This window comes from Odontesthes bonariensis, chromosome 21, assembly GCF_027942865.1.
Source record: "Odontesthes bonariensis isolate fOdoBon6 chromosome 21, fOdoBon6.hap1, whole genome shotgun sequence".
Taxonomy (NCBI): Eukaryota; Metazoa; Chordata; class Actinopteri; order Atheriniformes; family Atherinopsidae; genus Odontesthes; species Odontesthes bonariensis.
The window spans coordinates 5784708-5799834 of NC_134526.1; the positions used below are offsets into that span (position 1 = coordinate 5784708).

At 42.3% G+C, this 15127-nt stretch overlaps 1 protein-coding gene and 1 non-coding gene across 2 annotated transcripts; both read left to right on the forward strand.

Moving 5' to 3' along the window:
* Positions 1 to 74, forward strand: trnan-guu (transfer RNA asparagine (anticodon GUU)). The gene has a single exon. It is a non-coding gene; the product is annotated as a tRNA-Asn (tRNA).
* Positions 75 to 6822: 6748 nt separating this feature from the next.
* LOC142371708 (E3 ubiquitin-protein ligase CHIP-like) lies at positions 6823 to 13432 on the forward strand. The gene is made up of 8 exons (XM_075454436.1): positions 6823 to 6996; positions 7815 to 8013; positions 8588 to 8757; positions 9152 to 9154; positions 10434 to 10541; positions 12762 to 12818; positions 12912 to 13028; positions 13280 to 13432. The coding sequence occupies exons 1-8, from the start codon at positions 6877 to 6879 to the stop codon at positions 13403 to 13405; spliced, it is 900 nt and encodes a 299-aa protein (XP_075310551.1). The 5' UTR covers positions 6823 to 6876; the 3' UTR covers positions 13406 to 13432.
* The last annotated feature ends 1695 nt before the right edge of the window (positions 13433 to 15127 follow it).

The following is a 15127-nucleotide window of genomic DNA, read 5'->3' on the forward strand; positions in this document are numbered from 1 at the left end:
GTCTCTGTGGCGCAATTGGTTAGCGCGTTCGGCTGTTAACCGAAAGGTTGGTGGTTCGAGCCCACCCAGGGACGAAGTTTTTTTTCTTTAATCTTTTAACATGACACTCCGGGCTGGTTATTAGAAAACCCCAACGTCGAAATAAGCGTTTATTTAGCACCCAGTCATGTATTTTTGGGTGCACCTTCATAGATTTACTTTCTTGTTTTCTGTAACAAAATCTGACAACATTGTTCTCTTTGTTGTTTAACGGTCCGTGTATCATCCGATCATTCAAGTATTCCTTTCATCTGGCAAACAGAAAAACGAAAAAACGAGTCAAAATTTCGTTTTTCTGTTTTTCTGTTTAACCAAAAAATGGAATATTGGTGTTTGTTTTCCTATTTTCAGCTCAAAACAGAACAAATGATAAACAGGGAAACCAAAACGAAATAATAAATCTAATTTACGTTCTTGGGTTATTGGTTTCCCCATTTCCTGCGGTGTCTTTGTGTTGCGTGCGCACATTCTGCGCATACGTGCATGAAGGCTGTATTAGCGTTCCCATGATCCTCAGCGACAGTTACCATGGGGAAATCTAATAAAGACAATTTGAATCAATCCTGATATAGATATAGATTTTCATTTCTTCTGAGATATATGTAGATATAGATATTATTTTTTCTGATATATAACTTCTGTCTATTGTGTTTTATCTTACATGTATAATGTATTATTTCTTCATTTTTCAACTTAATAAAATAGCTGAGTAGTACACAATCTACTTCTCTATCATGTATTAGTGTTTATTTATATATATATGTGTGTGTGTGTGTGTGTGTGTGTGTGTAGTGAAGACACACATTTTATATATCGTATGTCTTTTGCAAAATAACCTATCTTACATCACATATGTTACATACCAGGATATATATATATATATATTCTATTACTGTTAAGCCTACTATGAATATTAAAATACGCTGAATCATGTGTCTCGTATCATGCCTACATATATGAATTTTGCAGAAACAAAACCCCCGCGAAAATCAGTTTTGTATTCAAGCGAGTTATGATTGATTAAAGCGATACAATGTAACTTCTCAAAAAGCCCATTATGGAGCTCCCCCTACAGGCTTGGAGGTAATGTACGGTTACACTGTCATAAATACAACACCAGAGGTGGAATGTAACGAAGTATTTTTACTTCGTTACTGTACTTAAGTAGTTTTTTCTGGAATTTGTACTTACTTAAGTAAAAATAAAAATGCAGACTTTTACTTTTACTCCGTTACATTTTGTGACAGCTATCTGTACTTTCTACTTCTTACATTTCTGGAACTGACGTCGTTACTCGTTACATTTAGTCAGTGCTTAATTTGTAAATCATAAGGTGCCGGAACGCAAAGTACATATGACAGCTCAGGGATGACGAGACGCGCACAGGTCCCGGAACGTATACAGAAAAGGTGCTGAAAACAACATGAAAATGTCCACTTGAAACGCTGTGGGACTTACAAGCCTCAATTTCAAATAATATCCATGGTATAAATGTTATCACGATAATTTATAATTATTTTAGGCTAGTACGCAAAACATAGGCAAATGCCCACATCACCACAGGTGGGACTTCAGTATACAGCCAGCAATTAATTTCTCAACAGGTCTAACGTGTAAAAAAAATATTTATTATTCAAAGATTGGCACGGCGGCCTATTAATAGACAGTATGTTTGCTCACCATATTTAGTTGTTTAAAACACCCCACATCACGAGCCGGATTGTCCTCTACCTCTTGTTTTCTGCTTTTACTGCGTGTGTCTGTGGCAGTTCTGTGTCCTTTGGCCACCCAGGACCTCACGTACGGGACTGGATTGGATTTAGCCAGGGGGGGTCCAACGAGATTTAAGAAGAGTAAAGATGACATGGTGGATGTGAGCAAAGAGCTACGGTTGGGAGTGCAAATCAAGTTCATTTGAGAAATAGCGACCGTAAATTGAATTTGCTCCGGGGCTAGTCTAGTCACTTGTGGTCGTTTTGCGAGGCTGCAAATCGAAACTTAATCAGGCCAATCAAATCGTGAGGAGCGGGGTCGGAGGCCGGGCTACCTAGTGACGACAGAGGTGCTACGTTTCAGTGTGTAGTTCCAGAGAATCCATAGACACAGATAGTTTCTCTACTTCAACATGCTACAGTATACATTAGACCATATTTGTTGTACACGCTGCTGGATGTGGTAACAGAATGTTGTTGATAAAAAAAAAATTAAGTCCTATTTTATAAGTTGTTGTTTTCCTTTTACTGCTCTCAACAGAGCAGTGTTGGAGAATATGTTGGCATGGAAATTACTTAATCCGTTAGTGGTAAATTAGTAAATGTGTTGTCATTCACAGAATTAGAAGTAGAACTATGCACTGTATTGCCAATCACACACAATATCGCTCAGTACCCAGTACATTTACTTTTGTACTCAAAAGTACATTTAAAAGTTAGTACTTAGTACTTTTACTTAAGTACATTTTTGGTGTACTACTTTTACTTTTACTTGAGTAAATATTTCGCAGGGTACTTCTACTTTTACTTAAGTACAAGACTTCAGTACTTCTTCCACCTCTGTACAACACTCTTTCCTTTTCACGTTTCACGTTTGTTGACGAACCGGCGAGGGGTCAGAAGGTGCAAGCTATGTCGACCGAGAAGAGTAATCAAATGTACCTGGGAGCGTGAGAGGGGTCTATTTGTTTTTGCGGTAGGTGTGCCAGAAAGCAAGTCGAAGTACTTCCGCTCAGCTCTCGGGCCGCTCCAGCAAAGTTACATAGCGCAGTTTTTCCAATTCAGATCCCCGAAGGGCATAGGAGACAGGCCAATGGTAATATTAAAACTCATTCTAGCCGCACAATTTTTTTCAAGCTGTTATTTTAAGGTAGAAATGTTACATAGTATTGCTTTAAATGAGCTGACACTTCATTGCGCCAGCCAGCCAGATTACACTGTTTATGATGACCGGGAAACCAATGACCCAAAAACGTAAATTAGATTTAATATTTCGTTTTGGTTTCCCTGTTTATTATTTGTTCTGTTTTGAGCCGAAAATAGGAAAACAAATACCAATATTCCATTTTTTTGGTTAAACAGAAAAACAGAAAAACGAAATTTTGACTCGTTTTTTCGTTATTCTGTTTGCCAGATGAATGGAATACTTGAATGATCGGATGATACACGGACCTTTAACACCAAGCAACTCCTTATACATTTAAATGCCATACAATACAATACAATAAATGCCTTATTTTTTAGTTACGTTAAATTTAAAGCTCCCATTTAAAGCTCTTCTTTTTTTCTCTCGGTAATTTTGTGCAACAATTATAAGCTCCGTTTTCCGAGGCACAGCGAACGCAGCATTTTCAAAAACAAAACATCTGCTAGCTAGCAGCAGCTAGCATCGGAGCTGTGCTCAGGTAGCCTCCTTTCTGCGTGTCAGAAAAGCTGCCCAGGTGTGTTTCTGGGACCTGCCCGGTGAATATACCCGCCCCAGGGTCCAGGTGTTCAGCCTTCAGCCTCTCTCAGGTTCGCAATGCAACAGGGGAATAAGTGCGTCGCATTAGTTGGTTATTTAGCTAGCTCTCAGTCATCGATGTAACGGCACAACTGTAAGATTAATGTGACAGTGAGTGTCCTTTTTTATTGTTTACTAGCTTTGTAATTACTCACAGTTTGTTTTACTTGCTGCAAATGTGATGAAATTGAACGTAAAACGGTAGGAACGGAGCCGCTAGCATGCTAAGGCTAGCTACTCATTAGCAGTGATTCTGAAGCTGTTATTATTAGCGGATGTTAGCCTGATGGAAATGTGTCAAAAGGCTGCAAAATGAGCAAAGTTGCAAACGTGCTCATTGAAAATAGCTTCTTGGAGTATTTTACTATGTTAAATACTTAGATTAATGTTTGTGGCACATCGGAAGTTTAGCTGATTCCTTAACATAATTTGGTTTGTAAAAAAGTCCAAAGCTTTTTAATCAAGAACTTTAAACTTTGAATAATTAAGAAAGAAATTAAAATAGTATTTTTTTCATATACCTATACACTATGGGCCTGGTCCAGTTCAGATACCACAGCAATGAGCTGGAGTCTGGAAAAAAAAAAAAAAAAAAATACTGTAGATTTGCATATAGCGAATGTTTATTCACTATTTTTATTTTATTTTATATTTCTTTTATTCTATTCTATTTGCTTGTTTTTACTTTAATTGTTTTCATATCTTTTACTGTATGCTGCTGCAACAAAACAATTTCCCAAACTGAGATGAATAAAGTATCTATCTATCTATCTATCTATCTATCTATCTATCTATCTATCTATCTATCTATCTATCTATCTATCTATCTATCTATCTATCTTAAGCTACAGAAGATGGAGGTTCTTTCAAATTTAATGTGATTCTGGAAAACTTTACGTGTGAAAGTTAGACGAAAAGCCATTTTCTGTTCTTTTTAAAAAAAAATATGGGCCACAATAGATGAGGTCCAGATGAAAAACTGCTTTACTTAATCTTGTCACATCTGCACCTCGTGATCTTTTACAGGCTGGAAAGATTCTTTGATCCTTTATTTTGTTTGTAAAAATGCAAAAAAACAAACCTTTTTGTTGATTTTTATTTTTTTTCACAGTGAGACCAGATCCAGATTAAAAGCCTGAGGAAGCAGAGGCGTCAGATCTGTAAAGATTATCCCACAGATCGGATCAACCCTTTTAAACACAACTGGTGATTTACAAAGTGTTCATCTTCTCCAAGTAAGTCTGAAACAGAAAAAGGGCCGTTTCACTGTTTTATGGCACATATTTAAACTAGGGCTGGGCAAAGATTAAAATGTTTAATCTAATTAATCACATTTGTACGCAAAATCCAAAAATGAATCCAAAAGTAGTGTATAGCTTTTAGTATTTAGCTTTATTTTAAATGTGCTGCCATATGAATGAAAGTGCCATAACATTTGTTGTGCAAACACACTTTTAACATCAGCATCTTTCTGTAGTTTTTATGTAGAAGCCTCGCTCCACTGTCTGTTTCCTTGAATGACTTGCTGCTATCAGTTGTGTGTTTTGCCTTTAAGTGATATTTTAGACTGGAACTACTACGCTGAGAAGACAATTCAACTTGGCAGTGTTTACAGATGACTTTGGTTCTGTCGACTCTGCCGTCTGGAAGAACTTTAAAATGAAAATGGCCGAGTAAAAGTTCCGTACCCATCTCCATGTTTGGTTTGAGTTTGAGTTTATTTAAAGCAGGGACAATACATATTAATGAACATATACATGTAAATATGCAAGATTATAGCCAATGGCTAATTTCCATCTTTAGTCCCTTCGGCAGATTGATGTCAACAACATAGGATAGTAAAATCACTAAAACAACAGTAACAACAATTAGAATAGTTAGCCTTCATGGCCAGTGTGAAAAGAGGGAATAATTACAGAGAGAAAACACAATAGGACAGAAAATAAAAAATAAAAGCAAGAACAATGAAGAGTTTAGTGGATCATAAAACACATATACATTTTAGGCAGGATTGTGGCAACAGTGCTGTTCCTCCAATAGCCAAGCTTTAAGATGTTTGGTAAAAGAGGTCAGAGTCGGGAGTTCACGTATTGTGTGTGGTATTGAATTCCAAGTGTGAGAAGCACGAACAGAAAATGTGGTTTGACTAAAGACACTCTTTCTGAAAGGAACTACACAGTCACCTCTAGAGCCAGCTCTTGTTGATCTGTTTGAGTTTTTTTTCACAAATTCTTGTAATGGAGGAGGTGCTTTGCCGTGGAAGATTTTGTAAATCAAGATAGCATCGGTGTGTTTAACAGTGTTGTCCCAGTTTAAGCGTTCATGTTTTTTTAGTATCTGACAATGATGGTACGTTTTTGGTTTTTTATCTAGTACTTTCAGAGCTTGTTTATAAACCATTTCAATCGGTTTTAGTGTTGTTTTACAGGCCGATGCCCAACTTGTTAAACAATAGAACATGTGTGACATGATCATAGTGTCAAAGTACAATTTTGCTGACTCAAGAGTTAGATTGTTTCTAATAAACCTAAAGTTGGACAAGTTGAACTTAATTTTATTTACAATGTTTTTTATCTGTCGTTTGAAAAGAAGTTGTGAGTCAAGAGTGATTCCTAAGTATTTAAACTCTTGTACCACCTCAATTGTTTTTCCTTGCACTAAGACGTTAGGATCTGCCGATTACTTTCTTTTCCTCTTCCACAGCAGACAGCAACAGACTTTTACAAAATAAAAGCCTGTGAGCAACAGACTTTTACAACAAGTCATTCAAGGAAACAGACAGTGGAGCGAGGCTTCTACATAAAAACTACATCGAATCAAATTTATTTGCAGCACATTTCATATACAGAACAGTTCAAAGTGCTTTACATAAAATAAAAGCATTGCAGCAGGGAGTGGAAGAAGCATTAAAAATACATAAAAGAATATAAAGAGAAACAAAATCATTTAAATGAATTTTAAAAACAAGCAACAGTCCAGATAAATTAAAAGATATCGTGCAGATTTCATGCCTAGACACATGAGAACAGAAATGTTTTTAACCTGGATTTAAAAATGTCTCCATTTGGTGAAAGTTTAATCTCCACTGGCAGTTTGGATTAATAATGGCAGTTTAATAATGAAGGTTGTAAAGTTTGTGGTGAATCAGAGTTTTTATGCTAACAACAGATTTCTCTTTCGTGTGAACTGCTTTTAACTCCCTGTTTTTTAACTTTTAACTTCTCTGTTTAACAGAGTTGTTTCCGGCTCGGTTTCCGCCCGGCCTACTGGATCTGAAGCTTCAGGATCGGGAAGCACCGCGAGGAGGCAGCTGCCGGCGGCGCAGCGGGCCTGGTGGACAAGATGTCCGAGAGTCCGGAGAAGAGCGCGTCGGTGTCGGCTCAGGAGCTGAAGGAGCAGGGCAACCGGCTCTTCCTGAACCGCAAATACTCAGAGGCTGCGGCCTGCTACAGCCGAGCTATAGTAAGGACCGGGTGATGGGCAACGAGGGGTAAACTTTACCGTGGTGCTTTATTTTAAAGGCTGGCACAGTTCATTAGTTTGTTCATTGTAAAAGCCAGTTAGCTTAGCACGATAGGACAACGTTAATGCTACACCATCTCAGCAGAAAGCAGCCAGTTCACACTGAACAGAACAAACACAAGTGAACATTTCACGTTAGCATTTTAATGGGAATCTGTCGGCTTGTTAGCTGATAAGGAAGCTGGCAGAGAACAGAAGGAAGCTAGCAGAGAGAAGATGGAAGCTAGCAGAGAGAAGATGGAAGCTAGCAGAGAGAAGATGGAAGCTAGCAGAGAGAAGATGGAAGCTAGCAAAGAGAAGATGAAAGCTAGCAAAGAGAAGAAGGAAGCTAGCGGAGAGAAGATGGAAGCTAGCGGAGAGAAGATGGAAGCTAAACGGTTCATTATGTCAGACCGTGTTGTATCTGTAACATCAGAGAACTGCTGGTTAAGGTGTCGTGTTAACTGCTGTTGTTCTGAGTCACTGTGCTGTCTGATAACAGACAATAAAACAGGAAATAAGAGGCTTTATTAGGATTTCAGCTGCATTAAAATACAGTTTATGAAAGCAGAGACAGCAGGAGAGAAGATGTTAGCACAGCTGGATGTTAGCTAGGAAGCTAATAGCTGCTGTTCTATAGTCCTGTTAGCAGGATGTTGTGTTTCCAGCCCTAACTGTGGCTGTATGTGTAGATTTTCCTCTTCTAAATAGTTATTGTTGTAAAAGTATTTCATATCCGATGACTTGATTAACAGTTTGGGTGTTCGGCCCCCCTGCAGAGCCTCTGTCCCTCGGTCCCGGCGCACCACACCAACCGGGCGCTGTGCTACGTGAAGCAGCAGCAATACGACAAAGCTCTGGCCGACTGCAGACAGGCTCTGGAGCTGGACGGCCAGTCGGTCAAAGCTCACTTCCTCATGGGCCAGAGCCACCTGGAGATGGAGAACTACGACGAGGCCATCGGCAACCTGCAGAGAGGTCAGAGGAACTCTGTTCTCGCTGGGTCGATTCCCACTTTGAGTTCAGTGTGAGACTGTGATGTGAAAGCTTCCTCCTGGAGAAAGATCTGGAAGTTTCTGCATGGCAGATGCCAACAAAAGAAGCTTCGGTGCCTCCTTTAATGTCTCCTTTAGCATCAGAAACGCTGGAGCATTGTTTTAGAATCCAACCTGTTTCATTCTGGGATCAACAGAGGAAATATCTGTGGCTGTGTTCGAAACCGCCTACTTCTCCTACTACTCATACTACTCATACTACTCCTACTAAATTTAACTTTTTTTAAGTTCCCAGGTGCATACTAGATTCTCTGAAATGTTGGGTATGCATCATGAGGTTACTACTCATACTCAAACTACCCAAGATGCAACGTAACGTGACGTCGCCGATCGTCATTTCCTGTCAAAACGGCAGTTTCAAGCTTTGTGGTTCCACAATGATTCCAGTGCTGAGTAATAAAGGCAATAATTTGTCCAAATGACCAACAGGACGAGCCAGCAGCTAACCGGCCGTTCTCCGTGTTTTTCTCCGTGTTTTTCTCCGTGTTTTTCTCCAGCTTATTACCTGGCGAAGGAGCAGCGGCTGAACTTCGGCGACGACATTCCCAGCGCTCTGCGGACGGCCAAAAAGAAACGCTGGAGCAGCCTGGAGGAGAGGAGGATCCACCAGGAGAGCGAGCTGCACGCCTACCTGAACAACCTGATCCTGGCTGAGAAAAAGAGGCAGGTGGAGGCCCACTGGGTGTAGATCAGGGTCCAATTTGATCCGACCAAAGGTTCAGTGTTTGTTCTCCTTTACTGAGATGGAGTAAAGTTACAAGTTAATTAAGTTAAACACAAGTTAGTGACAACAATGATGTCATATGTACATGGAGAGGTGCATCATGGGAGCTCCCCCAGCAGGCTGGGCCTATAGCAGCAAACTATGGGATGTTTCAGGATCACCTGAGCCATCCCTAACTATAAGCTTTATCAGAAAGGAAAGTTTTAAGCCTGGTCTTAAAAGTAGAGAGGGGCCTGATAACTGAAGGCTCTGCCTCCCAAACTGGCAGCTGGTTCCACAGAGAGGGGCCTGATAACTGAAGGCTCTGCCTCCCAAACTGGCAGCTGGTTCCTCAGAGAGAGTCCTGATAACTGAAGGCTCTGCATCCCAAACTGGCAGCTGGTTCCACAGAGAGGGGCCTGATAACTGAAGGCTCTGCATCCCAAACTGGCAGCTGGTTCCACAGAGAGGGGCCTGATAACTGAAGGCTCTGCCTCCCAAACTGGCAGCTGGTTCCACAGAGAGGGGCCTGATAACTGAAGGCTCTGCCTCCCAAACTGGCAGCTGGTTCCACAGAGATGGGCCTGATAACTGAAGGCTCTGCCTCCCAGACTGGCAGCTGGTTCCACAGAGAGGGGCCTGATAACTGAAGGCTCTGCCTCCCAAACTGGCAGCTGGTTCCACACAGAGAGTCCTGATAACTGAAGGCTCTGCCTCCCAAACTGGCAGCTGGTTCCACAGAGATGGGCCTGATAACTGAAGGCTCTGCCTCCCAAACTGGCAGCTGGTTCCACACAGAGAGTCCTGATAACTGAAGGCTCTGCCTCCCAAACTGGCAGCTGGTTCCACAGAGAGGGGCCTGATAACTGAAGGCTCTGCCTCCCAAACTGGCAGCTGGTTCCACAGAGAGAGTCCTGATAACTGAAGGCTCTGCCTCCCAGACTGGCAGCTGGTTCCACACAGAGAGTCCTGATAACTGAAGGCTCTGCCTCCCAGACTGGCAGCTGGTTCCACAGAGAGGGGCCCGATAACTGAAGGCTCTGCCTCCCAAACTGGCAGCTGGTTCCACACAGAGGGGCCCGATAACTGAAGGCTCTGCCTCCCAAACTGGCAGCTGGTTCCACAGAGAGGGGCCCGATAACTGAAGGCTCTGCCTCCCAAACTGGCAGCTGGTTCCACAGAGATGGGCCTGATAACTGAAGGCTCTGCCTCCCAAACTGGCAGCTGGTTCCACAGAGAGGGGCCTGATAACTGAAGGCTCTGCCTCCCAGACTGGCAGCTGGTTCCACAGAGAGGGGCCTGATAACTGAAGGCTCTGCCTCCCAAACTGGCAGCTGGTTCCACAGAGAGGGGCCTGATAACTGAAGGCTCTGCCTCCCAAACTGGCAGCTGGTTCCACAGAGAGGGGCCTGATAACTGAAGGCTCTGCCTCCCAGACTGGCAGCTGGTTCCACACAGAGAGTCCTGATAACTGAAGGCTCTGCCTCCCAAACTGGCAGCTGGTTCCACAGAGAGTCCTGATAACTGAAGGCTCTGCCTCCCAGACTGGCAGCTGGTTCCACAGAGAGGGGCCTGATAACCGAAGGCTCTGCCTCCCAAACTGGCAGCTGGTTCCACAGAGAGGGGCCTGATAACTGAAGGCTGATCTCTTTCCCCTCAGAGAGCTGGAGGGCTGCAGACAGCAACAGGACGACAAGTCGGACGACTGCAGGATGCAACACAGTCTCAACGAGATCCACACCAAACACGTAGGTTTCTATCTCTGCTGAGCAGGACGCTTCTTCTGTTTCACCTCCTTTATGTGACTTCATGCAGCCAGCAGATCGGCTGCTTCACCCCAGAAAGAAAACTTTCACATTTTATCTTTTTTTGGAAACACAAATCATTGAATGTTGGGCAGATTTGGGGGGTAAATTAGACCCTCAGAGACCAGCCGACACATTCACAGAAGGCTCAGACGGGAACCAGAACATGCTGTAAAAACCGTCTCATTGTTGTGGACGATGATCCCTGATGATAGTTTCTGCTCTGAATATGAATTATTTCCATCTGGGAGATGAGATCCGACCATCAAACACCAGAACAGTCGTTTCAAACTGCCGTTTCTTCCGTCTTCTGCTGAAAAAACAAGCTTTTCTTTAGTAGCTGATGGTGTTTTTGGTCCTTTTAGTGGTTGATTTACTGCAGGGGGGCCAAGCTCTTAGTCTGGTTTCATGGGGCTGTTACATTCATATCAAAATTTGTGGGTTTTTTTAGTTTTTTTTTTTTTTTATGTGCGTGTTCCAGAGGTGGGTAGAGCAGCCAAAAACTGTACTAAAGTAAAAGTACTGTTACTTTATAATAATATGACTCAAGTAAAAGTAAAAAGTAGTCATCCAAATAATTACTTGAGTAAGAGTAATAAAGTGCTTGGTGAAAAATCTACTCAAGTACTGAGTAACTGTTGAGTAACGTCTGATTTATTTGTTAACACAAGCATTCAATCAGACAGACAAAAATACTAAATAATCATCTTTAGGCAAATTAGAGTTCATCCAATTGATTAAATAAATTAAAATTAATTCATTAATTACAAAATAGCTTAAATTAAAATAATCCAGGTAAATTCAAGAACTTCAATAAAAAAACAAAGAGACTTAGGAAATGTTTAAAACATATGTAACCCATATGGAACCTAAAAAACAAACATTCACCTATCCATGGGGGAAAAACGAGTTTAGGAAACTTAGCGCTACATGTTTCCTCAAGTTAGATGTTGAGTTTCTGCTGAAATGTGCGTTTGTTTTGGTTGACACAGAAGACACATAATGTAGCTGCTGTTTCTCACTCTTTGTAAGGTAAACATGCTTTCAGTATGAGGCCTCGTCTGCGTCTTCATTTCCCACCGTTGGTTCTGACATTTTTCATCTGTTTCTTTGTTTGTTTGCTACGACTGCTAATGCTAAAGCTAACCCGTCCCGCCGCTGAGATTGAGTACGGTCACGTGACCAGACTGCACGGCTGCGTCTGATTGGTGGAACACAGTCAGGTGGTAGAGCCTTTGGCGGAAGTCTCTCTCTCTGTCAGAATAAAACATTAAAATGAGGCGTACGCGGGGGGATAAAAATAATGAGGCGTAGAATACCAAAGAGGTAAGAAGAAAAGTAACCAGCTCATTGTAGCCTAATGTAGCGGAGTAAGAGGACAGCTTCTGCTGCACACATCTACTCAAGTAAAAGTAAAAAGTATAGAGATTTAAAACTACTCCTAGAAGTATAATGTTTTAGTAACTGTAACTCGTTACTACCCACCTCTGCTGTGTTCGCTTCGTTTGAGTTCAACACGGCAGCGTTCTCCAACCTTTTTATGGTTTAATGTCAGACAATATTTTCATGGTGTGGCAGATAAATTCTACAAAATAAAATTATGCGACCAACACAGACAATGTGGTATTTGGTAAATATAATAATAAACTAATAATAAAATCCTCTCTGGTCGCTATGGTAACGCTTAACATGCCTTCAAAATGCAGCTTTCTTTTTCTTAGTGGTCACAGCCTCTTTTTCTTCTTCTTCTTCCACGTCTGTTTTTGACTCATTTTGCTCGGTTCGTGGGTTTAATATCAGCGTTGATGCATCATGTGATATTAAAGAGACGAGAGTCAAGGACAGACGGATGTAACAGAGAGAATTTGGTCTTTTTTTTTGTGGTAACACAGTAAAAAATGCGGCTCTTAATCTCTGACTGGTTGCCCCCCTGCTTTACTGTTTCTCTTCTTGTTTTCATGCATTGATGCTTTCAGTGTGTGTTGTGGAAATATTCGGTTTATTTCGTCTCTGGGATGAGACTAAAGTCGGTCAGTTCTACGTAGAACCATGTTGGAACTTTGGCTCTTAAATTTCCTAAAATAAAGTTTAACTCATCGTCTCATCTCATGAATGACTGAAACGGTCGATCCTTCTTGTGAATAAAGCTTTATTTGTTCACAGGACAAGTACCTCTCAGACCTGGAGGAGCTTTTCTGCCAGGTGGACGAGAAGAGAAAGGTCAGTGTTTGGCCACCGGAACTGAACTCTTAACCTTTTGAGATGTCCGTTTCCTGCTCGAAATGGAGCTGAGTTTGTGTGTCTGTCGGACAGAAGCGTGAGATCCCCGACTACCTGTGTGGGAAGATCAGCTTCGAGCTGATGAGGGAACCCTGCATCACGCCCAGCGGCGTCACGTACGACCGCAAAGACGTGGAGGAGCACCTGCAGGTGAGAACCGAGGCCAGATGGAAAGAAAACGAAAAACATCTGTGGCGTAAAAACATCTGTATCATAAAACATCTGTAGCATAAAAACATCTGGCATAAAAACATCTGTAGCATAAAAACATCTGGCATAAAAACATCTGTATCATAAAAACATCTGCAGCCTAAAACATCTGTATCATAACAACATCTGTGGCAGAAAAACATCTGTAGCCTAAAACATATGTATCACCTGACCTGCTTCCTCTGTTGCAGAGAGTCGGCCATTTTGACCCAGTGACGCGCACCCCTCTGACCCAGGATCAGCTCATCCCAAACCTCGCCATGAAGGAAGTTATCGATGCGTTTATTTTAGAGAACGGCTGGGTGGAGGACTACTGACGGAGGAGGGGGGCGGGGCCTCATGCTGTGCCTCAGCCAGCCGGAGGGGGGCGGGGCTTCTGGGTCGCTGTGAGCTGAACTACCTGCACACGTGTGGGACGCCAACATGAACTGAATGCTGCTCCGGTTCCTTTAAAGTGTCCTGATCCATGAGGGGACGGAGTTGATAATCAGCAGCACTCAGTGAAACACAGAAAATGATCCGATTATTTTCATCTGAACTTTTCACGGGTAAAAAAAAAAGGGACAAATCTGCTGGAAAACTGTAAAAATGTGCAGCTTATGGGCGGAGGGATCAGCTGTTTGAGTCGAACTGTAAATGTAGATGTTGTCTGTGAGCAGACTCTCTGTTACGGTTAGTTTTTCCAGTCCTTCGGTGTTCTTAGAGCTACGTTCACTTACAGGAAGTGACAATCGTAAAAAAAACAAGCCGGTTTATTTTCATTGTAGCAGCTCAATAAAGTTTTTGTTTTTTTCTGTAAATTTGTCTTCAGCATTAAATCAATGAAGATGGGATGAAATGATTTCCACTATTGAATCATTTCACTACATTCAGGCGCCTTGGTGGGATCAGGAGTCGTCCACCTGCAATAAAAAGTCCAGATAATTAAATCCAGATGTTCCGTGGCTGCAGGTGTGTGAATCCAAGCAGCTTCTGCAAACATCTGGGAAAGAATGTTTCGCTCTCAGGAGCTCAGTGAACTCCAGCCTGGTACCCTGATGGATTTCCTCGCTGCTAAATATTCCGCAGTCAGCCGTCAGTGGTTTTATAATTAAGCGGTCGGTCAGGTAAAATGACAGAGCGGGGTCAGAGGTCGCCGACTTTCTGCAGAGTCGGTCGCTACAGACCTCCAACCTTCATGTGGCCTTCAGATTAGCTCAGGAACAGTGCGTAGAAAGCTTCATGGAATGGGTTTCCATGTCCAAGGTTAAAGGTCACCCCAAGGTCAGAAACCCAAGAGCTACATCTCAGACCCTGCAGGCCTCAGTTAGCATGTTAAAGGTTAAAGTTCATGACAGCACAGACTGAACAGGTATGGCTTGTTTGGAGGAAACCAAGCACAGCGTATCAGCACAAACACCTCACACCAGCTGTCAAGCACGGTGGTGGAGGGCTGATGATCTGGGCTGGTTCTGCAGCCACCTGGGCACCACCTCTTAACTCCGGCTCATGCTTTCGTCTCCCCGTGCAAAGGTCGGGCTGCTCTGAGCTGTATATACAACAGCACGTTTCTGTTTTACCCAACAACACTGTGGGCTCCTTTGAGGCTCTGCACCTGGCTCATAATAACAGAGTTTCTGCACCTGGCTCATAATAACAGAGTTTCTGCACCTGTCCCCAGCTGTGAGCTGCTTTTCTTCCTCCCTCTGACGGTGAGTTACAGAGCAGCTATCCGTCTGTCTCTCCTCTCTTTCTCTTTCTCCTGTCTTAAACCTTTTTCACTTAAAGTCTCTCATGAAGAAAGGTTCAGACGGGCCTGATTTTACCGGCAGATTTACCTGCTGCACCTGACAGGTTTCCCGTTTGGTTTTGGGTGTTTTTTTCCTCTGAGTTGCTGCTGCTCAGTCGCTCCTTAAGCTAACGAATCAGATGTTTTGCAGCGTTTCAGCCGACTGAACTGCTTTGTCTTCATCTTTGGACTGTTTATTCTCCGGTGTTTTCCTCCTGGTTGTTGATTTAAGACAAACAGTTTTCTTCTTCTCTGGTTTCTGTCGACAGCC